The sequence below is a fragment of the Candoia aspera genome, chromosome 2 (genome assembly GCF_035149785.1).
Source record: "Candoia aspera isolate rCanAsp1 chromosome 2, rCanAsp1.hap2, whole genome shotgun sequence".
In the NCBI taxonomy this organism is placed as follows: Eukaryota; Metazoa; Chordata; class Lepidosauria; order Squamata; family Boidae; genus Candoia; species Candoia aspera.
Window position 1 is genome coordinate 142,725,305 of NC_086154.1, and position 27,056 is coordinate 142,752,360.

General features: G+C 44.4%; 1 protein-coding gene across 1 annotated transcript in view; it reads right to left on the bottom strand.

Annotated features, from left to right (window-relative positions):
• The window catches only part of ITGA5 (integrin subunit alpha 5), a 72,334-nt gene that overhangs the window by 4,158 nt on the left and 41,120 nt on the right, over positions 1–27,056 (bottom strand). The window contains exons 11-26 of the mRNA XM_063293955.1: positions 25,933–25,985; positions 25,285–25,493; positions 22,147–22,338; positions 20,774–20,819; positions 20,126–20,233; positions 18,741–18,796; positions 17,355–17,509; positions 16,400–16,537; positions 15,849–15,916; positions 13,642–13,792; positions 12,999–13,091; positions 12,680–12,759; positions 12,457–12,537; positions 1,914–2,019; positions 1,066–1,218; positions 258–359 (exon numbers count right to left, since the gene is read on the bottom strand). Coding sequence (XP_063150025.1) covers positions 258–359; positions 1,066–1,218; positions 1,914–2,019; positions 12,457–12,537; positions 12,680–12,759; positions 12,999–13,091; positions 13,642–13,792; positions 15,849–15,916; positions 16,400–16,537; positions 17,355–17,509; positions 18,741–18,796; positions 20,126–20,233; positions 20,774–20,819; positions 22,147–22,338; positions 25,285–25,493; positions 25,933–25,985 — 1,791 coding nt within the window. The remainder of the gene's footprint in view (positions 1–257; positions 360–1,065; positions 1,219–1,913; positions 2,020–12,456; positions 12,538–12,679; positions 12,760–12,998; positions 13,092–13,641; positions 13,793–15,848; positions 15,917–16,399; positions 16,538–17,354; positions 17,510–18,740; positions 18,797–20,125; positions 20,234–20,773; positions 20,820–22,146; positions 22,339–25,284; positions 25,494–25,932; positions 25,986–27,056) is intronic.

Below are 27,056 nucleotides of genomic sequence, written 5' to 3' on the forward strand. Positions count from 1 at the left end.
ACTCTGGGCAGTCAACAGTAGTAACAAGAACAATGTGAAATTAGGATATGAGCAAAAGCTGTGGTGTAAGGAAATCATTAGTGCAACTCTCCCCATCCTGTATCTTCCAGTTGCTTTGGAATTATCATCCTCAGCCACACGATGATGGGTCATGATGCTGGGGATAATGGGAGGTTGGTCCTAAGACATCCTAAGGAGCACAGCTTTGTGCTTTTAAGGAGTTCCTTCAACACGCAGAAGGTTGGTGCAGGGCTTACCAGAGGGAAAGTGCTCCCAATGTTGCCAGTGTTCCATCCTCCATCTTGCTTCTGTACATGGTGCAGCTCCTGCCCAGGAAAAGGTGTTGGAGGCTGCTCCAGCTAAACATCCAGAGAGAGAGGGAGGGAGGGAGGGAGGGAGGAAGTGTGAATTTGGGCATCTTCATAAATTAATTCTCTACAGCCACCAGTCTGGTTGACTAGGCTAGTAGAGTTCTTTGTGACCTATAAAAAAAGTACTTTCCTTGTGATCTGATCACTTTAGCCCAAGGTATGAAAGGGCATATTAAGGCACCTGACAGTCAGAAAAGGGCCTTCTTTTGAAAGCCATTGTTGCTCTGGCTGACCCCAAGGAACAGGGTTCTTGTGTGACGCATGCAGCCCGATGGCAGAAAGTCCTTCCTCGGTTTTACAACTCAGTGGCGGACCCTGTCCATGCTCCAGATATAGCAAAGACAAATGTCTTATGGAAGCGTTTATGAAATCTGCAAGCAAACAACCCAACCAGCTTACCAAAGGGGGAAAGTTTGGGACAGGGCAATGCACAAAATTCCCACTGCTGAGAAGAGAATGGCAAGCTTTGAAAGCAACTAAACAACTTGTAGCCAAAACTGGGAAATTTGCTGTCTTCCTCAATGTATTACTTTTTTTCCCCCTTCATTGTTTATTTTGGGTCTCTAAACAATCTCAGCTGCAGCCTTTAAGTTTCAGTGGCTGAGCTCCCATCTCAACACTTGGAGGCCAGGCTGAGACACTCCAGTCCCATCCTTTGTACGCCCCACCCCACCCCCCAGAAGTCAGCTTTTACCTGCAGCCATGATGGATTGATGGAGCTGCTGGAGGTACAATTTGCTGGCACCATGTAGCGTGTGACGTACAGTACATCTCGCCCTTGCACTCGGAGAGGACAGCTGACGTCTAAAACTCCTTCACTGATGGCACTGGGCCCCTCATTGACAAACTGCATAAGAGAAAATAAAGAAATAGAGGAAATTATCCAAGGAATCAAGAAACTGCTTCCTCCTAGTTAAGACTGCTTGTTTACTTTGACTTTCAGGGTTGAGATGCAGAGAAGCCTATCACCTGCTAAGTGACCTTGCTAGCCAGAGATGCCAACTTGGGACTTTCCATATGCAAAACAGGTCCCACTGAGCTACAAGATATCCCATCAGGCAAGTTGTAGCCATATAATGATCAGCAACCAAAGAAAGCACAGTGCCAAAAGAATAGTCAGTAAATCAGTAATGTTTCCATTGCTAGCCAAACATTGCTTCTGGAAACACCCCAAGTAGGATATGAAAAATTCACTTCCCCCTTATACAGATGTTTTCCCAACATATGCAGGTATATCGTTGAGGTTGTATTTGGCTTTTGTTGCTCTAGGCCTGTCTTCCTATCCTTCGTGTCTTTAGGATGTATAGGACTGAAACTCCCAAAATGCCTAGCCAGCACAACTTACCGCCATGTTCCTTAAGAATTTTGGGAGCTGAGGCTAAACTCATTTGGAAGAAACCATGCTGGAAAAGGCTGGTATAGAAGGACCTTCCAGGAGCTGAATTTGATCCCCAGAAAAGATATGCTCCCCAAAGGACGTCTGGCTCATCAACCAGTTCCAGCTGTTCTATCAGCTTCTTCTGCTAAGCAGGAAACACCCACCTCATAGACATGGCAGACCCCGGGGCCCACATCTTGTTCACGCTGCACCGATCTACTTGGGTTCCAGCCAGACCCGGGAAGAGATACAGTGTCTGGTATGGAGGCTCTATGGAAGAGGTAGAAAAAAGCTTTTTAGACATGCGCAAACAGTTGACTAGGGACTAGAGCAATTAAAAAGACCAAAACAAACCATTTCTCAATGATCTGAGGCAAAATTCAAGCAAATTCAAAGTGATAGTATCAAGTCAAAATGTCACATGAAGATCGTTCTGATGCCTGCTAGTGTAGCAGTGACCTTTACTGTGATGTCTAAGTATGGAAATCAGAACATGTGTGTGTTCTTCTGGCCAAATTTCAGAATTGAACAAAATTCTCCTGTGTATTTTTTCTCACTGAGAATCAAATTGATGTTTGGCACCAGTATGATTTGATGATTTGATGATTTTTATCCCATTTTTCTATAAAATGCCCAAGGCAGTGGACTTAATGCAAGATTAAGCAATACAATGATAATGATGATTATTTTTATGTGTGTTTTATTTATGTAGCACAACAGAACAAAGAGATTAAGAATAAAACAATAACAAAAAATGCAACAAGAATAATGCTTCATTAAAATATATGTTTTTGCTATATCCTAAGGTTATTATTGTCTGGGAAAAAGTAATTACATATATTAAACTGGCTTTGAAATCAAGTTTCATATTTTTAGATGCCCATATTCTTTTGGACAGCATACTTATTACATGGTAACTGACAGCAAATGGGTTTCCATTTCCTTCTTACTGCTAAGAGACTAGTTTTTTAACACTGAAAAGACAAATTTATGGCCCCAATTGCTGAGCGAATTGAAGACCTGATGTTACTTGCAACTTATGAGCAAGTTGCTTATAAGCGCAATATAGCTATGAACTGTTATATAAAACATCATACACACACGCACACACACTTATATATATAATTTTTGTTGTTTTATTCTCCTCTTTGTTCTGTTTTATTAAATAAAATGCAACATATTAAAAAGATGATACAATGAGCAAACAACCAGCTGTTTCAGTCTTGTAGGCAACTTTATTTTCGTTACTAAAGTAACACTGCATTCAGGGTTGAAACATTATGGAATAAAATACTTATTAAAAATAAATAATAAAAATATTTTGGTTCTCCCCCAATAAAAATATTAAAAGTGGCCCTGGCTCTGCCCCTTTTAGAGTATGGTGGCCAGAGTGCTGTTCAAAGCCCACTGCAGCCCCTGAGCCAACAGAAGTTTTGCCCCTTGTTTTAATACATCTTGTTTTGATACATTTGTAAATAAAAGTATAGTCAGTCTTCCCTATCCAGTCTGCTACTGTCATGTTCACTGATTCAATGTAGTTTATACATCGTAATGTTTCACATGCCATGGTGCTGACGCGCGTTTCTGTTTGGGAGGGAGCTGCTGTGAGACCTTGTACGGAGCTCTGTATGTGAAATCAGTACAATGGAACGTGTTTGGGTTATGTTCTCTGTTCCAAGGCCTTTTCCCGCAGACCATCAGAAACCGTTAGGAGCACCTGGGATTGTGAACTTGGGAAGATTCTACAGGGGGAGGGATTTCATTTGCACCGAGGGTTTTTAGTTTGAATTTGGTGCGCTTTCATCATTCTCAGCTTTCTTTGTGATCCTGCTTACTGTTCTTTAATAAATCAGTTATCCTTGAATCTCGCCTGTGAGTCTGATACTGTTTTAGAATAGGCAATTGTTACATAAAGCTGAGAATCCCAAAATTGTACCGTTAGCTCCTACCAAGATCAGTCTCTTGTGAGGGAAAATAGTTAACAATGGCTGAGTCGCAATCCATGACCGGGGGACTCGAGGAGATGGCTAGCGTAATGCCCGAGTCGAAGGTCAGGAGCAGGGAACTGAATCTCACCCCAGAGCCTTCAGAATCCCGAGACCTGTCAAGGGATGAATCGAGTTCCAGTTCTGACGCGGAGGAATCTACTGATGGAGAAGAGCCAGAGAAACCGGCACCCAGCGAAGTGGTCGCAGTTAATCACCTTGGATGAGGTGGGGGAACCCCAACCAGGGACGTCAGGGATGTCTTGGAAGTATCGGTTCCCGCTAACCCCAGACAGGGTGTCAACTGAGAGGAAACCAGGCTCACGAAGGAGAGGGGACTCTCGAACCCCTGAGAGACTAAGAGTGATGGAAGCCAAATCAGAATCGATGGAGTACATGTTGAAAAACCTGTCTTTGTCACTGGAGGGGCAGGGGGGACGCGGAGGAGATCCCAGCTTCCCACAACCATTCCCCCATCCTCCCTTCCAGACTGCCGGTGGAGTGGGGCCAGAGACGGCTCCGGGATGAATCTCCACCCCACAGAGCCCGGTCGTCAGTATCCCCACCCCATAAGGGGAAAGCTACTGTAACCTGGGGCCAAACCACACAAGCGCCTGATGGTCACACTCCAATCAGAGGCGGAGTGAGAGACTTTTCTGTCAAATTTGATGGGGATCCGACAAAGTTATCTTTTTTCTTAACTAATGCTAAGAGTTATATGAGGCAGTTTGGGGCATGCTTCCCTTCCGAAGACGCTAAGATAACTGCCATCACCACCAAGTTGAAGGGTCGAGCAGCTGACTGGTATGTTCAATTAACTGATGCTGACTCCCCTGCATTGGATTATTTCGATGATTTCATGTGGGCGTTAAAGTTACATTTTGAAGATCCCCTGGCCAGGGCAAGAGCTAAGAAGGCACTGAAGGATCTTACCCAGGGCGAAATGTCAGTAGCTGATTATGCCCTAGAGTTTAAAGCTCTAGCTGGGAAAATCATTGACTGGTCTGAGTCCACTCTAATAGAACGTTTTAAAGAGGGACTCAACCGGGACGTCCTACGTTGGGCGTTGTGTAGAGACGACCCCAAGTCATTGTACGACTGGATCTGTCTGGCAGGAAAGGCTGAGCACGCTCAGCATACCTTCATGCAAACCAGAAGACCTGAAAAACCACCAGCCACCATGAGGGGACCCCGAAGTGCTGCGACTGCTGCCCAGCCAGGCTATAGAGCCTAGGATGAGGAGAGAGATCAGCACTACGCGAGGGGTCAGTGCCTCAGATGTGGAAAGGATGGCCATTGAGCAGCTGATTGCCCAAAAGCCAAGGCTGGAGATTGAGTGGGGAAGCCACCAGCCAAATCACCCCCCCTCGTGGCGAATGACAGCAGCCAAAGGGACAGACGATGCAGAGGAAGTAATATACTTCTTAGGAGAGGCTGAAGACGACTCCAAGGAGCCGGCGGGAAACACCAGCCACCTGCCATGAAGGGCGCCAGCAGGCAGGTGGAAGAGGATGGGCGCGAAGATGCTATGGTGAGTGCTGACTGTCCCACTTTAGCAGTAAAAGTGAAATTGGGTTCCCGCACAAAAACTACAGAGGTCTGGGCTTTAGTTGACTCTGGGTGTTCCAGGTGTTTAATTCACCCTGACCTGGTTGCTGCTTTGGACCTGCCTAGTTTCCCCCTCCAGCATCCTTTGATCTTCACACAGTTGGATGGTTCGACAGCGGGGGGGGGGGGTGACCCATTTCACTGGAGCTGTGGCAATGCAAATGGGCAGTCACTGTGAGACTTTGAAATTTGTTGTGGCACCTGTTGGCAATCCCTTGGTAATCCTGGGGATCCCATGGTTGACCTATCGAAGCCCCTATGTAAACTGGGAGCACAGAACTGTGACTTTCGCTGATGGATTTTACCAAGCTCCCACAACAGAGATAATTGCCCAAGCGGGGGTTGGAAGGGCAGCGATCGCCACGCCGCACCCTACCTTGCCACATTTAGAAGGCTTGCCTGCTCAATACCAAGAATTTGCAGACATATTTGGGGAAGTGGAAGCAGATCAGTTACCCCCTCACCGGAAAACCGACTATGCAATAGAGTTGGTCCCCAATGCTCAATTACCCAAGCCAAAAATTTATCCGATGACTCAGAGGGAGCTTGAGGCATTACGGGACTTCATTGACAAAAATCTGTCCAGAGGGTTTATTGAACCTGCTAATTCCCCAGTTGGGGCCCCTGTGTTATTCCGGGAAAAGAAAGATGGCCCGCTTCGACTCTGTATGGACTATCGAGGGTTAAATTCCATCTCTATTGTCAACAAGTACCTTCTCCCTCTTATGAAGGACATGTTAGCTCATTTGTCAAAGGGAAAGATTTTCTCCAAGCTCGATCTTCGCGAAGCCTATTTCCGCATTTGCATAAAAGCTGGGGATGAGTGGAAAACTGCTTTTAATTGCCTGCTAGGATCATTTCAGTACAAAGTCCTCCCTTTTGGGTTAGCAGGGGCACCCGGAGTCTTCATGCAGTTGATTAATGAAGTTTTACATGATCATTTGTTTAAAGGGGTTCTGGTCTATCTAGATGATGTTCTCATTTACACTGAAACCAAGGAGGAACACGAACGCCTCCTCAAACAGGTGTTACGCAAGCTTAGAGATGCCAAACTCTATGCCAAACTTTCCAGATGTGAGTTTCACAAAACCCAACTTGACTATCTGGGCTATCGAGTGTCTGACCGGGATATAGAAATGGACCCTGCTAAAATTCAGGCCATTCTCAATTGGGAATGCCCCCGCACCTGGAGGCAATTACAAAGTTTCCTGGGGTTCAGTAATTTCTATCGGCAATTCATCCAGGGGTTCACTGAGATTGCTCTCCCCCTTACTGATTTGCTCCGTACCAAGGGTTTGGGGGAAACCCGCAAAGTAAAAAACCCTGGGGCAGTGCTGAATTGGACACCTGAATGTCAAGCAGCCTTTGAGAAACTAAAAGCCCTTTTCACTGCTGAACCCATTCTACAGCACCCTGATCCTGAGCACCCTTTTGTGGTCCAAGTTGATGCTTCTGACTCCTCCATTGGGGCTATTTTACTACAAAGGGATTCAGAAAATCGCTTAAAACCCTGTGCTTATCTATCCAGAAAATTTTCTGAGACAGAGCACCATTGGCATGTTTGGGAAAAGGAGGCATTTACTGTAAAAGCAGCTTTGGAAACCTGGCGCCATCTCCTTGAAAGCGCTAAATGCCCTTTTGAGGTTTGGACTGATCACAGGAATTTAGAAGCCCTCCGCACCCCAAGACGTCTCAGCCCTAAACAGATTCGCTGGGCTCAGTTTTTCAGCCATTTCAACTTAAATTAAAATCTAATAATAATAATAATAAATTAAAATTTATTCCAGGAAAGAAAAACTTTTTAGCCGATGCCTTGTCACATTTACCTCAGGACCTTGACCAGGTGGCAGATGTGGTTGGAACTGTTCTCACTGAACCACAATTGAGCTTGGTTGCTGTCACTTGGAGCCAGACCCATGCGCAAGCAACTCTGCCCCCAGCCCAGCCTGGGAAGCGGAAAATGCAAGTTCCTTGTCAGTTACAGAAGGACTTTCTCCAGGCACTGAAATCTGACACTTGGTTGCTAGCTAATAGAGACAATATTTCTTTTGAAAACGGTCTGGCGTGGGTGGAACACCACCTTTATGTGCCTGAAACGTTAAGAGTCGATGTTTTGCAGTGTTCCCATGATGATAAACTTGCTGGACACTTTGGTTTTGTCAAAACCTTGCATTTGGTTCGCCATCAATTTTGGTGGCCAACCTTAAGACGTGATGTAAAAGACTATGTTGCTTCCTGTCCTGTTTGTGCCATGTCAAAACGTAAAGGGGGGAAACCACAGGGGCTTTTGCAGCCAGTGGCCAGTCCATCCCGCCCCCTGGGATGAGATTTCTATGGATTTCATTGTAGACTTGCCTCCCAGTCAGAACAAAACTGTCATTTGGGTGGTAAAAGATTTTTTCTCTAAACAAGCTCATTTCATTCCATGTGCATCCATTCTGTCAGCCCCACAATTGGCGCGCCTGTTTCTCCACATCTACCGCCTCCACGGTAGCCCCTCCCATTTGGTCAGTGACCGCGGCACACAGTTTACTTCCCAATTTTCGAAATCATTTTTAAAATTGATTGGCACCAAACAAGCCCTGTCCACATCATCCCATCTGGAAACTGACGGTTCTACTGAGATTTTAAATGCCACTCTGGAACAGTTTCTTAGAGCATACATTAACTACCATCAGGACGATTCGGTGGACTTATTACCTTTTGCTGAGGTTGCTTATAACAATGCTGTCCATCAGAGTACCGGGCAAACCCCTTTTCGTGTGGTCTCTGGTCACGACTTTGTTCCCATCCCTGAACTGCCACAGCCCCATTCCCAAACGTGTTCTGCATCTGACTGGGCTGTTAAACTGTCTGATTCCTGGCCAGTAATTCAACAAGCTTTGGCTGATGCCCAGGCTGCTTACAAGTCTCAAACTGATAAGCATTGCTCTTTACAACATGACTTCAAAGTTGGGGATCAGGTGTATCTATCTACTAAATTTATCAAATCGCCTCAACCCTCTAAAAAACTTGCTCCCAAATTCATTGGTCCTTTTCCTATTGTGGGTCTTGTCAATCCAGTCACTGTTAAATTGGAACTGCCTCACAATTTAAAACACTTGCACCCTGTTTTCCATTGCAGCTTGCTTAAGCCTGTGCACCACTCACCATGGTGGCACCCTCAACCTCCTCCTCCCGCTCCAATTATGATTGATGGCCAACAACACTTTGAAGTCAAGGACATCATTGATTCTCTCAAGCTTCGAGGCACCCTTCAATATCTGGTCCGATGGAAACACTTTCCTCATCCTGAATGGGTCTCTGCCCACCATGTTAATGCTCCTGATTTAGTTAACCATTTCCACCTTGCTTACCCTTTGAAGCCTGCTGCTTAATGTATTCTTTATTTTGGGGGGGCAGTATGTCATGTTCACTGTTTCAATGTAGTTTATACATCGTAACGTTTCACATGCCATGGCACTGACGCACGTTTCTGTTTGGGAGGGAGCTGCTGTGAGACCTTGTACGGAGCTCTGTATCTGAATTCCTTACAATGGAATGTGTTTGGGTTATGTTATCTGTTCAAGGTCTTTTCCTGCAGACCATCAGAAACCGTTAGGAGCACCTGGGCTTGTGAACTTGAGAAGATTCTACGGGGGGAGGGATTTCATTTGCACCGAGGGTTTTTAGTTTGAATTTGGTGCGCTTTCATCATTCTCAGCTTTCTTTGTGATCCTGCTTACTGTTCTTTAATAAAACAGATATCCTTGAATCTTGCCTGTGAGTCTGATACTGTTTTAGAATAGGCGATCATTACAGCTACCCTGGGGTTTTTTGGTGGTCTCCCATCCAAGTACCCACTAGAGCAGGGTTTCTCAACCTTATTAACTTTAGGATGTGTGAACTTCAACTCCCAGAATTCCCTAGCCACCTGTGCTGGCTGGGGAATTCTGGGAGTTGAAGCCCACACATCTGAAAGTTGAGGAGGTTGAGAATCACTGCATTAGAAGCAGTCCTGCTGAGATGTTTTTGAGCTTAGCCAAGGCTGACTGAGTGTTACCAACTGTGCATTTATGATCTGCCTTTAGCCTACGATGAAACTCAAGATGGTGTCAATATGAGATTACTTAATGTCTCCTATTCTGGAATTGACCAGGCCCACACCTGGCCTTGAACGTAATTGCTCAATTATAGGTCTTAAGACCGTGGCCTGCAAATGGGCTGCTCTACTCAATATTTTGATCTCTTCCACCTTGTCTGATGAATCAACCCATCCTTCAATCAAGAGTTTGATGAGAAAAGTTTCCTTACATCCAGACTACCTCAGATTATAACCCACTGAGATAGTTTTTTCATTAATGTACTACCACTGGGCAAATTAGAAGGCATTGACCCAAACCGGTTGTATAAATTAAACAGGAAATGTCTAGGAAGCCTAGATACAGAGGGAAGGCAAGTGGTTAGTTGTGGAGATAATGTAAGTTCTGCATGAAGAACCTCTGGGATTTAATCCTTGGCATTTTAAGTACCAAATGTTGGGGAAGTGGTTTACCAGCAGATCTTGGAGATCTACTGAAGCCTGTGAAAAACTCTGGATTTCTTGGAAAAAGGAGCAGAGGACACATGAAACAGTCTGGCTCTTAGAGGCAGGGTTTAAAAAGGAGGAGACAGGATCTTCCTAAAATCCCAAGCATGAGAAATAGACAGGCCTCAGGGTTTTAGACTAGAGCTTCCCCATTCCTGGATTATAAATCCCTTGAAATTCCATCACACATGTGTCTTCTATGATTAAGACAGCATTCGTTGAAATGCTTCAATTAGATGAGAGATTATTCTAATCTACTCCTGCAAAAGCTACTAGCATGCCTAGAGGTGATACAACTGCTCATTAAGCAACAGGCAACTCTTAGGAAACCACTGGATGTAGAAGTTGCTATTAATAGGATTCATGAGGACTACTGGAGAAAGAAAGCTTCTCCAGGCTTCTGACCAATAGCTTCAAGTTTTGACTAGCGACTTAAATAACAGACTGTACAGTTTTTGTTCAAGAGAATGCTAACTAATCAAGGACACATGCTAATCACTGTAATCAAATGGACTGTTTTCTCAAAGTACTTGAATTAAAAGCTGATTCATACATTCCAAAATGGGATGTAAAATGACATGGAAAATCAAATTGTCTCTCTGGGTGTATATTCCTTGAATATAAAGCTAACCAAGCTTTAGGTAAAACTTCTAAATGAATGAGCTGTTTGTTTTTCCTGAAGGAGATAATCCTGGCTCATTACATGAAAGATTTCCAAAGAAAAACAGCTCCCCTGGGGTAAATACCAACTGCTACCACATGGGAGGGCATTTCCAGAAATACTTAGGTTTCCATAAGAAAACGTCAAGGCAACTAGTGTTCCACTGTTGTCAAATAAGAAGGTGGGAGTGAGTTCCAGACTGAACTCATGCAATCAGCACAATGAAAATTGACGTGTGGGCCACGCATCCTCGGCCAAGAGGATTGTCGGGTTGGCTGGTTTTATATAAATATTGCACAAAGATCTTTGTGTTTCCTTCTGATTTAAATTTTTTCCAGTCAACTAAACTTAGTGTCCCGTGTTGGATGTTAACACTGTTTCCAACATTACCTCTCCAGTAGAGATGTGGAAGACCTGGTTGCATGAGGCAGGTTCAAATGTGCATATTTCCCAAGCAATAAGCACAGCAGAAGTGGTGATTAGAGAGTTCTCTTCTAAAAGCAGACCAAGCCTTCATTTAAGGGAGAACGGAGAATGATCTTTGACAAAGATGATGAAGATCCGAAAGATACCATTTCTTAGTCATTTCACCCACCTTAAAACTGATTTCAGCTGTACTTGGGTTGTTCGGATAAAATTGGGCAGTGTTGAGCTTCAGGGTTTAAGTGACCATGGTCTAGACAGCAGATTTCCTGACGTTTTGCCAGAGTGGCAGACCACCTTGCCTCTGAAGATGCCAGCCATAGTTGCTGGGAAAATGTCAGGAAATCTGCTGTCTAGACCACGGTCACTAAACCCTGAAGCTCAACATTGCCCAACAGATACCAGCCGTGAAAGCCTACATCAGGTGAAATTCTTTCAGGGGCAAAAAAAACTGGAGACATTTTGTTTTACTCAAAAAGTCCTAATCTTACCTGTTTGCTGATATGAGGGAAATCAGAAAAAAAGTCTACCTCATTTGCCACTCACTATTATAGTGGTCATCAGTTGAAAAACCTACAATAGGCAAATTGTTCCTTTAGCAGCTCAATTTATCTAAGAGGTCCAGTGTTGTACAGGGCAATGACTGAAGCAGGTTTGTTTATGTTTGTATAAACACATAGCATGTGCATCTGCCTACTCTGTGTGCTGTGCATGTAAAACCACAACAAACCATTCTCTGCAAGCATTTCCTACCTTGAAACATGGAATACAAAGATTAAAGAGATCTTCTTTTTTATTTAAATCATATAATCCCATAAAAACTCAGATTATTTATTCACAATGTCAGAAATGTTTAAATAGCACATCAAGCAAACTTTTCAGGAAAAGAGTGTACCTTGTCTAATGCTGTACATATCAAATCAGACATAAGCAATATTGCCCTTACTGAAGCTGATGAACTGAAAACCTAACTGCAAACTGGTTGGGGGAAAATTAGTCCTAACTTCACTAAACTGTTTTTTAAATTATTGAGTCAATAATCCCAACATTTTGATAAGGGTCTCTCTTTCTCTACAGTTCTACTTTGGCCAGGTTTTTTCTTCATTTTTCCCACTGATCAGCCCGCATCAACCGGGGTGGCAAAAAAGGGCAGTAAATAAACAGCAACATTCTTGCTGGGAGAGAAGTGGGAAGATTTTTATTGAAAATTGTTGGGAGGGAGGAGATCCACTTATGAGGAGATGAAACGGCGGCTGGGATCCTGGCCTGGCAACTGGTATAGCCTTCAGAGCTAAAAAGATTGCCCCCACACAGCACCTTTTCTTTGCTGTTGAGTAGGGAGTGATTTGCCCTCACCCATTTGGGATTAACCTGGATCATTTGCACAGCTTGCGGGCAATGATGGGCCTTTGACATTCTTTTAATAATTGAAAAAAAAAAATTACTCCTGGCATGATACTTACCCATGGGATGAAATGCGAAAGGCAGCCTCGACCCGCTGGACGAAATATTCCACTTCACTATGAGAATTGTTTGTGTTCTTGCTGTGAAAAATAGATATGGCTATGTGGGACTAGTGAAGTGTGCAGGCTAAAACACTGTGCAGAAAAAAAAAGAGCACAGGGCATCAAGGGCATCAAGGTGAAGGGAGTGGGGGGTACTGGAGATTCTCTAGGGCAATTTTACCTGTGAATCTGGAAGTCAAACTGGATGGATGGCTTAGCATCAGTGACACGAGGCACAGTAAAGCGCAGGCCACCCCAGAGCTAGAAAGGATAAAGAAAAAAAGGGGCGTTAGAATCAAGTTCTTTATCTAGTTATCTTCCACCAGTGGTTGCAGATGTCGGGTTCTTGGTGCTCTCTGGACTTGGTTATTTTCTTGTAGACGTTTCATTACCCAGCTATGTGACATCATCAGTGCAAGGGAGAATGAGCTGTTTTGGTTGTAATAGTTGCATGTTGATTGACCCCAAAAACCACCTTAGTATATAGCACTGACACTCACACTGACACCTGCTTTCATTGGATTGCCAAGGTCACAGATAACCATATTTGTGTCATTCACGGTGTCATAGCGGCAGCTCTGGCTGGAAATGTTCTAAAGGAAAGACAAAGAAAAAGGGCATGTAGACAAATCCATGGAGGATCACGCTATCAATAGCCACTAGTCATATGCTATCATCAGAATTAAAGGTAATAAGCTTTGGATGCCGATGGCTAAAGAGCAAAGGTGGATGAGGGCTACCACTCTCTTGTCCTACTTGTGAGAATTCCCACAATGCTCAGTTAGGACAGAAACCTTAAAAAAAATTGTCCTATGAGCTTTAACCCATTTGATCTGCTACCAGTTTGTACATGAGTAGAAACTGTTTTGATGAAATAGTTATTTATAATGATGTATACATAACACAAATAGGCCCCAGCTTAGTAAAAGCATTCCCTTCTGTTATGTGAAAAAAGAAAGGTTTTTATTTATTCACTGTTGGGTTTGCACGTTTATACACAATTTCACCCCCAAAAGGAATTTGTGTCCCAGGGCTTCTATCTTTGAAGGACAGTCTCTATACTATACTCATGCTCTATTTTTACAACCAATGGGAAGTGACATCATTGGGTTTGAGGGAGAAGGTTTATTATTGAGCACCTACCCCATAGTTGCGTTGAACTCCTGTGTAATCTGCCTCAGGTGGGATTGTAACATGGAGTTCAGCTTCATAGGCACCACCTTCCCCACGATTCACCGCATGGAATGAAAGGCTCAGTGCATTCTTGTCTCCCAGATAGACAACATTATGGTCCCTGCAAAGGGTGGAATCCAAAATGAATGAGAGCACAGATCAGAACAAAGGGCTCCAAAGCTAACATTCAGGCACCCCATTCAGAGAGCTCAGGGAAGGTAGAGCTTTCCTCTCTCTTTCAGATGACCCTAGTGATCTAAATTTTCAGGCATACAATTTAGCCCAATCTGAGCTGCACACCACTCTCCACCACCTTGATAGGAAGTTGTTCCATAACCTAAGAGCCAACAAGCTCTGGAGAGTTAAGTATTTTTTTTCCTGTAACATGTGAAAATGTTTATTCTTCTTAAGCACCTAAAACTTTGTCTGAGTCCTAAGTTTTATGCACATTAATCAAACTACTGTGCTTGGTGTGCATGTCAGATAAAAATCCTGCAGCCCAGAAAAAGGATTGGTGTTTTGTTCTGTATTAAGAGTTATGATGAGGGATAAACTTGATGGAAAAAGATCACAACAAACATTAAAAGTTTCCATTTTTATCACAAGCATATTGCAGACAGAGCCACACCAGGCATTTGGAATGTGCTCAGTTGTGTTTCCCTCAGCTATCAAAGTGCAGATGACTCCCTACATGAGCATTCCCAATCTGGCCCCTTCCATGTGTGGTTGGACTATAAGTCCCCTGTTCCTAGCTGGCATTTTGAAAACACATCTGGAAGGTATCAGATTAGAGAAGGCTTCCTCACACCATGAAACAGGAGTTTCTTTAATATTATCAAAGAGGATCAGGAGGAAAAGGCTGGCTTCTGAGGAATCTTTAGAACTTAGGAAGATGCCTTTGACCAAGTCAGATGGTTGATCCATTTAATTCTGAGTGCTGCAACTTCTTCCAGGCCGAGTGGTATTGTGCACCCTGCCTTTCAGATGGTAATCAAGAAAGGCAGGGCAATTTCCTTTCATTTCCAACAACATTAAAATTAAATACAATTAATACGTTGACTGTAATACTAAAAATTATAATACAGTAACTGTTTTTGGAGATCTCTGGGATCTGCACTCAAGAAGGGGTCAGATAGTACAGCTCTGATCTAGCTCATTCTTGTCCACACTGATCAGCAAAGGATTTCTGGCATTTCTTTCTTAGCCAAGCATTAAAATGGGATTTTTTGGCATGCAAAGCATGTATTCTACAACTGCATGTTTCCTCTTTTGACTGGTGTAGAGATTCAGATAGATAGTGTCTGCTAGGCATGCATTCTTCTCTGGACAAAGACTTAGTATCTTGCTTTTTCATATAATGGATTCACAGAGCACATTCATTTACATTATTCCATTATATAGCTTACTCATTCATATTTATTTGTATTGGTAACAGTATGCTACTGTAAAAAATGATATGATTCCCTCCTTCAATGTGTGTGAATGTTGGTGTGTGTGTCTGTTTGTCTGTCTTACAAGCAACAAAAGATGTGAAACATTTAAAAGAGCCCAGGGAGGGATCAGATGACAAGGAAGGAGCAAAAATGATGCTGGACAGAGAGAATTCCAAGGGTACATCCCACAGTTGGAAATCCCGCATGCTTGCATTTCCATCTCAGGACAGGAAGGGGTACCAAAGTGCCAACAGTTAAGAAAGGGATAATACTGATCCACAGGTCCCCAGTACTAAGAGCACACTAGGTTGTGCATGCAGTATGCATTTCAAACTTAGGATGGGCTGTTCTGGGTGTACCAGAAGTGATCTCCAATACTGTTCTGATCATTCCAGAAGCCATTTCAAATGCAAGATATTAAGCACACCACTACTAAAAAGGTAGAGTTGATTTGCAAATGAGCAGCTATTGAAGAACAGCATGACTGAATGGGACACAGACCATTTCTGCTGCTTGATTCCCCCAGAATCTTGAAAGCTTGTCCAAAACCTTTCGGGCCCCTTCTGAAGGCAGTCGTGTGAAGACAGGGCTGTTCTTTCTACTTTCCAGGGTTGAGCAACCATTTCCCCCCTCCCTCCTCCTTCTCAAGGCCAGAGCTACATTCTTCTACACACAAGTAGTACACGGTTGTCCACTTTCATCCTTGTTTGTGACACAGCAGGAGATGACATGGCAGAGACTTACCCAAAGACATCAAGTTGCAGGTCAGGGACACAGACATTGTCCTCTCCACAGTCAAGCTGAATCTGGGCCTGGGAAAAGAATCCAAGCTATGAGTCAGATGAAACTCTACATGTTCACCTAAGTTAGGAGAATTATACTGAATTATGTCTGTCTTTCATGAACTATCCTAAGAAACCCATGGAAAAGGTATATAGGGATTAAAAACTGGCTAGTTTGTCTCTAATCCACCTAGCAGCTGCTCTGTCCTCCAAAGCCATGTCTAGAATACACCAAAGCACTTGCCCAGAAAAGGTTGTTCTCAGATTAGAGATAGGACTCCCCCCCACCCCCACCCCACTGGAGCTCTTTTGGGATTGAAAAGTGTCCAATCATAAGTTAAGATGGGTTGGGGAAAAAGGAATCATGGACTTCATTCATGTATCTATTGACCCCACATAGCCTTGCTTCCCCTGCCAGATGGCTAACGTTGTATTTTGGTCAATCCCACCAGGAACAACAGACGTTCCTTCTGAGTCACTGGCATCCAATTCATTTGCAAGCAACACTCATACCTTCTGTTCAATATGGTTGCGCGTGTGGTAGTTAAGGATGGGCTGTAGACCGTATGCATCAGACGGCGCCTCTGGATCCAGTGAAAAGTTCAGTGACAGGTGAATGGGGGAGAGCTTGTCACGGAATTCTGACTCATTCTGGAGAGATGGAAAAAGCCATTGGGCATAGTGGGGAATAAGCCACCAAATGCCATGGAGAAATACATGCTGTGATATGGGCTGGCTTGCTCTCTTTGGGCTCCTCTGCAACCAAAGCTTCATTACCAACCACATCCCAGCTGCATTATAGTGACAAGATTCCTACACTCCTATCTTTCAATCATTGTTCTGCAGTTGAAAATTACAAGCTCTGGAGGCAGAGATCTCTTCTTGCTGCCTCTCTTTACAACGTCCATAAATGATGTCAGTATGTCTATGGTTGTATCTTTATTCCACTGTTTCTCAAAAGATGGTCATGGTGGTTGTACGTGACTCTCCTTCTGCGGCCTCCAATTTTATCCTAATGACCCTGTGAGGTAGTTTGGATGCGGGGGGATTGAGTGGCTGGGAACAGAGATGGAACCTGAGCCTCCCCAGGCTTAATCTGATGTTCTACCCTATATACTATTCTGTTTTGAGTCTTTTAAATACATGTCCCTCTTGGCAGACCTTTAATGACTTAGGTGCACAGTTCTACAAGTCAGGGTGTTTTTCTAGTAGCTCCATTAGTGGGCAAGGCTCCAGGACACAGATTTGCTGAAGACCTCCACTTGGAGCAAACCCACTGTCCCAATGGGGCACAAAGCAAGGGTCATTTTCTAAGTACTTCCTAACCACCGCAACACATAGTTCTTCTATTTGGGGCAGCGTGGCAAAAGTGAGCATCATCAGAGGGTCACAGGATGCTTCTCATTCTGGAGAAGACAGTTTACAACAAGAGGGAAAGGCAGGATTCATGGAGATAGACACAACTCACCCTGAGGTAGATCTTCATCTCACGGCACTCTGAACTGGCTCCATTGCGGACTTGGAGAGTCTGAATGAGGTGGGATTGCTGGGAGCGCAGGAAGAGGGCCCGCTTTACTGCTCCTTTGTGTTTGAGATGGTCGAGATGCAGCTCCACAGTGAATCCTACCCAAGTAAGACAGAAAGAAGAGCCAATACAGAATTGTCTACCATGCTTGACTCTAGCTGATGAATCTCAAGAATCTATTGGGAAAAAAAGCAGGTCCCATAAGCCTGATGTCTGCTCACCCTTGCTACATGAGGGCCTGGTTGCACAGTAGACCAAAAGGGATTACAGAAGGGTTTGTTTCTGCAGGTCCCTCTGGATTGTAAGCCATCTCAAGATGATATGAGACCAAACGTCATTTAAAAAATACAGCTCTCCCATGTATCAGTTGAGCCGTTTAGCAAGCAAACACCCAAGGTGGTTCACAGCATTTAACTGTAGAACCTTCATCTTGAAAAGAAAACATCAAAACAATGTTACTGCACACTATTAAAATACTAATCTAAAACCCAGCAGTTATGGATTCTTGTAAAAACTGAGATATAAAAATCCTTATTATTAGCCTCATTCTCACATTATCATTTGGATGAAGGGAAGGAGGGAAATAAAGGAAACTGCCTCTTCCCATGGCAGTTTTAAAAATCCTTCACGAACATACAAGACTCAAAGCCCCGCCAGATATCTGTGAGCATTCTTCTAGTAAAAGCCTTCAGATGTGTTTGGGGATGCAGCATAGAATTATTCTTCATCTGGTAGCTCCTGTTCTGCACTTCCACACCCTGGTTTGGCAGAGACCCATTCATTCATTTTCATTCTTTTTCTAGTGATAGCTACGGATCAGTGGGAGAGTTCTGCTGATGGGAATGTTCTGGAGTGGGGTCCCCCCAGTACACACACCAGTTGACTTGAAAACAGCTGCAAATGTTTCCAGGTCACCCTCGGAGGCTGGGAAATTTTGGCCTTCTCTATAATGATGAATTAAACGTCCCAACTTTCCGCATCAGCAAAGGCAAAACACTTGCTTCTTCCTTGATCATTCTAGCTTTATCAAGGCCTGTGTGCCATCTGGTCACTTTCTGACTACAGTACAGCTGTCTTTCTATTCTCCAAAGCCACTCCATGGTCTCGCTGCCAGCTTCTGAATGTAGAGCCCTCCTAAGACAGAACTGTTAAAGTGACTTCAGCTTGATCTCCACTGAGCTTGGACCACCTCCTAGAACGTAGCCATTCTGATGGATTCTGAAACAGCTGCCTTCTTCCAGCATTGACAATGACATGGACATGCAAGGACAAGGAGATTGGCCCAACAGCTGCAAGACCCTTTTCCCTTTTTGCTCTGCGGTTACTCACCAATGGGATCAGGCACATGTTTCCCAGATGCATTCAGACAGAAGCTCAAGTTGATGCTGTTGACATGTGAGAAAAAAGGAGCCATAAGCCAATGTAAGAAATCTGTGAGAGACTGTGCACTCTGATGAGAAGAGAGTTAGGCATGAATGGGAATGCGCAGGCTGAAAAAGCTCCTAGCAATAGAATGGGGCTTAATATGGGCCTATTTCAAAAGAATGGTTGGAGCTACATCCATTACTGAAAAGTATTTTGTCACCACAAAAAATAAACTTAATATTACCCCTGACTGGGGTAAACAGGAGTGGGCGGGACCTGTCTGGCTGATTCAGCCTCTCCTCCCAGCCATGTTGTCCCAGCTGGGTCATGAGCTGGACAATCACCCAGTTCAAGGACAGGTCTGACAAGCAGCCAGGACAGCCCATGGAGCTGAGCATTTTTAAAAACCCATCTATAAATAAATTCCCCCGCTATCCTTGCCACAGACGGAGAACCAGCACGGCTTAACTTGAACAAATCTGCAAGACACGTGGCTGGTCATGTTATTTTTAGTACACAGAGACAAGTTGAAAATGTCCTGTGATAACTTATTCCATGACTGCCATAAAATATCATACCAGACACTACTTTCTTACTCTAAAAGAGGAGTCATGGAATCATGGAAGGGGACATTAAGGCCATCATCCCCCTGCTCTGTGCAAGAATCCAAATTAACACATCCCGAGCACATAGCTATCTAGCCTCGCCTTGAATAAATCCCACCATCATCTTTAGATGATTCATTCCAAATGGCTCCTGCCTTTAGGTGGCTTTGAATAGAATGATTGACTGGAGACAGGCAGGGTAAGTAAGTCAGTGTTTCTAACTGCGTATTCCTGAGATGTGTCACGACCCTCAGAATTCTTAGCCAGCATGTGAGGCTCTGGATTCTGTAAGTTGTCTTCCCTAACATCTGCAGGGGGTCAGGATGGGAAGACTGAACTACAGAATCAGTTCCTGCAGGAGTGCCTAGATAAGCCTTACATAGTCAGGAGTCTACAGGTGAGAACAGCAGCTCTTGGCAATGACAGCTACCACAAACACTTGTACCTACTTCTGCTCTGTTTTATCTACTAACGTACAGATCAGCCTACTGTGTAGTTAGAACAGGCAGATAGCCTTTTTTTTTTAGATATGTTCAAATATCCCAAACTATTTTTCTTATAGATATCCAATGTGGTATAAAAATGAACGTGGACACCAGGATACAAACGCAAGCCCTCAATTATCTATTTGAGAACCGGGGAGGAAATGCTCCAGAACTGATCTAACTCAGCTGATCTAAGTAGCTGTAACTCTAGACAGCTCTGAAGGGACAAGGTGACAAGGTAGCTTCCACGATCACTCACCATGCCACAGGGGTGCCAGTTCCCTCCAGTGTGCATGCACGTTCCTCAGGATTAAACATAGTGGGGAAGATGCTGAGAGTGGCGCTGGCATGAACAATCGGGCGGCCTCTGTGGAAGGAAGCATAAGAGAAGTGAGAAAGTGGAAGCAATTTTCTATTTGGAATGAGAAACATAAGACTTAGGAAGCTGATGGCTTACTTAGTGACTGTCAAGCTTGGCAAGACAGTCACATTGGCTGAGGAAAGTCAGCTCAAATCTCTGTCTACAAACTCCTTGGAGGCAGCCCCATGGTTAGGGTAGGCGTTCAGGAGCAGATTTGTCTGATTATACATTGACAAGCAGGACCTTGTCAGTGATTTATGAGTCACCCTGATTCATGACTTGTCTTGGCAGTTCCAGAAGATGGGGAGTTACAAAGAGAGTCAAGTAATATGATATGTCTGAGTGTTCAAACAAACAGTAAGCATCCGAGAGAGATATAACCCTGCAATGGAGTCAAAATCTCATCACTTACTCTAGAGGAAATTTGCTTAATTGTTTCCTTCAATCTACTATGCCTTAGATGTGTTGTATTTCCACTCCCATACGCTCCAGGCAGCACAGGGCTGAGGAAGGCTGATCTTCATTATCTCCAGACACTTCACCTACCTGTAAACCATGGCTCTGTCCACTCCAAAGGCCCCCACAATTAGATCTGCAGGACAGAGAAGGAGACAGTCTGCTGAGCACTTGACAGGTAGCCAAAAATGGTGATTGCAAATCATGATACAATTTCAGGAAGCCATTTTTAAAGCAAAAGGGGAAAACACACCTTGCTTGCCTAGATAGCATACTGTCAAAGCCAGTAATTCCTCATTGGTTATGAGAAAAAAATCACAGTACATACTGAAAGCTGTCTTGGTGGCCTTTCACATCAAAATGTCATTGCTGGGAGGGCTAGGTGATTCCTTTTGAGATAAGGCTGAAACAACTGCATGCTTAGCACAGAGGATGACCTTTGTGTTATGGTCATACAAAGAATGTGAATCCATCTCTGGGAGCATCAAGGCACTTGCAGCTTTTGAAAGCTTGCTGCAGCTACTTCAGGGCCCTTCCCCAGTCAGTGGAGCATGAGTGCATCAGTCCTGAGGGAAGTATCTTCTGTGCACATAGACACACTCAAAATTTGGGGAAAGGACCTCAAAGTAATTACAACTAACCTTCAAGAGACAGGGCTGCCTCAATACTCCAACTGTTTGATTTGGAGAAGTCCTCTCTGAGTGTTTTGTATAGCTAATAGGTGTACGAATCTAAGATGGGTAGATCTCAAATGACCACTTCTTGACAGCCTAAGACATTCTGGTTATTGCCAACTTCAAGTACTTTTGGAAAACTGCTGGCAAAAGCTCTTTGAATGAAACTATCTGGGAATGAGTTAGGTGCAGTGGATTTTACAATACCATTTAAGATGTCCTTCTTCCTCTGTGTGGCTTCTGAAAGGACACAGAGAAGTCGCCTCACTCCTACTAAACAATTAAGCTGTGGAAAACTGAACCAGCCATCCATTTAAGAGCTATCAAGAATATAATTATCTATTTTCAATGTTCCAGCATGACTGCCAAAATGGCACTTCCCATACAAAAGGAGGAGGCATCAGTAGGCGAGGGGGCATTTGAAAACATTAAAAAGTATAAGAAATCATCAAGAAAAAATCCCCAAATTAACACAAAGGAACTAAACATGATCAGTGACCCCAAAATGTTCAACAACTGGAGGAGGGAAATCCAGGTGAGAAGGGAAATGGAATTATGTTAGAGAAAGACATGGTTACTGAACAGTGAATGGGAGTATTTCTTAATGCAGCATTTTTGTTACAAGTTGCAATGGAAGTATGGAGTTTCATTAAAACAGCCATGTTACCCCACGTAGACAATTCCTTTGGAATTGAACGCTGCATCATATCTGCAGCCTCAAGACCTGCCGAACATGCAGTCTCTCGAGTTCAGATGTGCTTCTGTTACTGCTTCACAGGTCATCCTCACCTGGGTAACCGTTTCCATCCAGGTCTTTGGCCCCACGCAGGGAAAATCCATAGAAGTCTGGGACTTGACCAGGAGACCAGTGGCCTTGCAATACCTGAGAAGGCTTGGAGTGCAGCCCATTCTGCTGGCCATTGTACACGTAGACTACTCCTTGCTTTGCCATGTCACCAAATGGCACTCCGATGGCCACATCTGTGGGAACGAACACCTAGGTCAGCAGCGTTGTTTGTAGGGTTATCGCAGGAAACAGAAGCCAAGATAAGCAATACATTGGGTAAAAGGAAATGGAAGGATAGGCTAGCCATCATACACACACACACACAAATAAAAACCCTGTTCTGGAAACATGGGGTGAGACTCCCACATGATCTCTTGAAAGACCATTTAGAAGCTACACTATGGCTTGGGTTGCCAGGTAGACGGTAGGCAAATCACTTTGGAGCTGCTCATCTGCTTACACTCCAGTCAGAGCAGAACTGAACGTCATTGGCTTATTTACACTTTTAAGGGGCCAAAACGGTACAACGGAGCATTACCAGATACAGGAGTTTACTCCATCCTAGGTTTGGACCCGTCTTCCTTAGATGTGTTGGGCTGTAGCCTGAAGGATCAGATCTCAGGGAGGTCAGGTCCTCACTAGTCTTCCAAACGAGAACACTTTCTCAGCTCCCCCCACCCTCCCTGATTAGGTCCTCTGCCAGAGAGTCTTGTCAGAGTAGACTGATTGTTTCACCAGACTTGCATGTGAGATCTGCATGTTTAATCGGTAGAGGCCCAACAAGGTCTGCTGCCTGAGGCAGCTGAAGGAAACAATGCTCCCTCTGCAATTTTCTTCTCTTATGTGCCTTGCAGGGGAAGCCATGCCACCCCTCAGCCTACTTTGAGAGAATCCCCAGAGCAACACATTGCAAATTGGCCCTGGTGGCTCCCTGCACAGGTGTCTATATAGGCTGATGCCACAGCCACCTCACCAAAGCAGCCCTCCAAGGACTCTCTCTCTCAGAACAATGCATAGGAGCAGGCAGGGCAGCCAGCCAGATTGGCACACCAATGGAGAGACCTGCATGCCTTTGGGCAGTAGACTGGGGTGGCAGCCAGCAGCATCCACTGGGGGAGCAATGGGGGGGGGCAGAACAAAAAAAGTAGCACCACACTTCTCCTTTTGTATGAATGCTGTGCTGCTTTCATCCTTTTGACAGAAGCAGGGAGCTTCTGGGGACACCTCGTCCCCATTTGGCCACCTGTTGTGTTCCACCTTCCAAAGCGCCTAAGCAGACTGTGCACTTTTTTTTGCTTAACTGTTTAGAAAAAGAAATCTGGTGCAAGCTGTATTAGAAATATCTGACAGCAGGTGGCAGCAAAGGAACGCACACAACTCCTCCTTCTGTCACAGACAGGCTGAGGATTTCATCAGAAAGGGTTGCCCCAAAGGCACACTTATGTGGATCAGGATTCCAGCTTTGCCCATCAACATGACAGAGAGCAAAAAGCCACCTTGTTATGCTCCTGCAGCCACTGTGAAAAGCATGGATGTTAAAGGGCAATCCATCCACGTTATCTTGGGTATGCACACTATGGACAGGGTGGGGAGCCTTCAGCCCCCTCTTCCTATTTAGCTGACTCCTGCCTGTGCTTCTTTTGCACCACTTTAAATTCACCCCACCCTGACTGTGTCCAGTCAAAGCTTCAGTTTTTGGCCATCGCATTGCTGCAACTGGCTTTCTCTGCAGAGAGGCTGCAGCAAGAGGAGCAATAAGGCAACTGAGGAAGACTGAACTTTACTAAGCAGAGCGCCAGCTTTTAACACCTAGAGCTCCGCCACCGTTAACAGGGGAACTAAGGACAGAGGATTTCCGGAAGTACAATTTGCAGCTTGGCAAGATGCTGGCTTAAAAAGTGGACCCTGCTAAATGTTCTCACCAGCCCAGCAGCCAAACGTATCCATTCCTCCACTGAAAGCTGGCCATATCCCTGGAATCCTTCCTTTTGCTGGTGCAATAGAATCTATAGAGTGCATCAGTGTGATGAGTGAAAGGAATTAAAGCTTCCTAGAAATCCAATGAAAAGCCTAGTTTTTTCTCAACAACTTCTGGCTGGTGCTGAGACTGCAGCACTCAGAGTTTGGAGGGGGAAAAGATAGCAGGGTCAGCTTGGGACCTTTCACCTGCAAACCACACGTTCTTATTGCTGTGTTATCCCCGCCCCCCAATAAAACATATAAGATGGTTTTATCCAAGTCAAACCATTGCTTCCTCTAGCCCAACAATGGCTCTTTCAACTGGCAGAGGTTCAGGGGGATATCCTGCTATTACAGATTCTTTTAGGCAGGAAAGAGAAAGAATAGAATCCAGGAACTTTTGCCTGCAAGACATGGGCTACGGTCCCTCTTTAACACATCCACAGAGGAAGTTTCTTCCCATCTCTCTGTGCAGTTAAGCCTGCCTTTCTCCAGATGTCTCTGCCAGAGATTAGATAATTTTGTTGTGTCTCTGCATTGAATGCGATGGATTTAGTCACCCTCCATGCAAATAAACCAAAGTGACCAGATAGATTAGCTCTGCAGTGACTCTCAACTGTCTCCTTACAGTGAGAAGGCATGTCCAGATCAGCAAAAACATGCAGATACATTTTTGGCTGGAGGGGTATATGACTGAAATGTGCTTCCATTTTTAAGGAGTGGAGAATCTGTAACCTTCTGGATAATGTTGGGTCTCCAACATGCATTAGCCACTGGAAGTAGGACCAATGGTCAGGAATGATGGAATCACCCTAGGTTCCCAACTCCTATCATATACCAGAGTAACATGCTTCAGTCTCAACTATGAGTAGTTTGGAAAGTATCCCTTTAATTAGATCTAGCATCAGTTTCTTGTTTGATTGTGAAATAAGATAAGGCGAGAACTAATGAGCTGTTCCGCGAACCCTGAGGAAGGGCAAGCACGTAGTAACAAATCAAAACTGTAGTAGTGGAAATCTCCAGTTTGCAAAGAAACTGCTGGATATGCCTTTCTCCTTCCTCTGTGTGTAAACATACATCGACACTTATCAGTGTACACTCTTAGTCAAGGAGACAACTCAGACTTGGAAACATGCTGTTCCTTTCTCCAGTGCCATGCACCTTCTCTCCAACTCTCATACCATTGTAGCCATCCTGGTTGAGGTCTCCCAATGAGGCTATAGCACTGCCAAAGCGGCCAAACTCTTGGTGACCAGTCAGTACAGCTGATGCACTGGGCTCCATGCCATACGTCTTTTGCAGGTAGATATAGACCCTGCCCACCTCCTGAACACGGCCGTCTTCCGTTTTTTCCATAAACAAGGGGGCACCAATCAGCAAGTCATCCAGTCTACATGGCAGGAGAGGAGAGAGAAAGGGAAGAAATGAAATCACCAACTCCAAGCTCTAAGAGGTAAAGCACACAAGGCTGGGATCCAGAGATCACTGTAGAGTTGCCTGAAAGAGGGAGAGAAACAGGATCTAGATTAGCTATTCTCAGTATGGCTGCCCTCTCAGAATTCTCAGCCAACATGGGATACATAAGAACCCCTTCTCCATCGTGTCCTGACTGCTTCCATGGGGTCCAGGCTGTCCTTCTCTCTACAATTCAGTCTCCCCTGCAGATAGACACTGCACTTTCCAGACAACTTCTGTTTGGTGTGCAAAAGCCTCACCCAAACTTAAACCTATTATCACACATCCCCCCAATTTCCTCAGGAGTTGAGAAGAGTTGCTTCCACCACACTCCAAATTTACTGTTGACCAGGCAGTCCCTCCCCACTACTCACCCATCACAGTTGATATCCATGGCAGCCACAGCATAGCCAAAATAGGCAGCCATCTGTTGAGACAAGTGACAGGGATCAAGAAAGTCAGCACAGTGCAGACATTTTGGGATCACAGAAGACTGGGGCTGTCCAGTTCCCTGACACCACTCCTACATCCCCCTCACCTGTCCTCACTGCAGTATTTGCTCACTTGCATAATGGTTTTAGGAAACAGGAAAGAATATTCCCCAAGAGGCTGGTTGTTAGCATTCTTGAGGCTTTACAGCAAGGATGAAGGACCTATGGTCTCACAAGTGATGTTGAATTGCAGTTCCCAACAGCTCCAGCCAATGTGGCCAGTAGCGAGCAATGATGGGAGTGGTGAGGGCCACAATGTCCTCATTTCTGCTCAGCTCCCACTACTCAAACTCGCCAACTGCCTTAAAGGACTACATTCAAGTTCGTTTTAGCTGCAAGTGCCTTCCCCTCTTATACAAGCAGGCCCCTGAGGTTTTACAGTGCACTACTGCCAAGAGATGTCAGTAACCAGTGGTACAGTAAATCTGAGAAATAACTAACAGGAATATAAACAAAGAAATAAATGAAGGCAGGAAAAAAGGTTAAAATCTTACATAAAGCACTTCAAAATCGGTATAGGGAACCAATTTCAGTGTAAAAGCCCATTTCTCATGATCTTACAGTAGATGCTATAGAAGCTGGGGTTATGGAGGAGTTCTCAAATTATTGTGAAAGTTGCTCAGCCCTACCTCTAGTTCCTGATATATCAACAGGTCCTGTGTTTTGAGCATGTCTTCATAGCCATAAGGCCTAGAAACTTGTGACAATGATGGAAGAACAATGAAATTCCCACAGTGGAGGAATGGATTATGAAAAAAAATGTCAGAATTTGCTGAAATGGCAAAGCTGACCTGTTTGGTCAGAGAAGAAACAACAAAAACTTTTCTGAAAGATTGGAAACCTTATATGGACTTTTTACTGAAAGAAGAAAAAAATGGTATGATGATTTATGGGTTTGAGGATTAAAAAAGATGTGGACTAAGTGACGAGCTGAAGGGATTTGTATAACATCTAAGAGGGAGGGAAGATTACAAGATTGTAATTGCTGAAGAGAAGGTCGGAAGCCA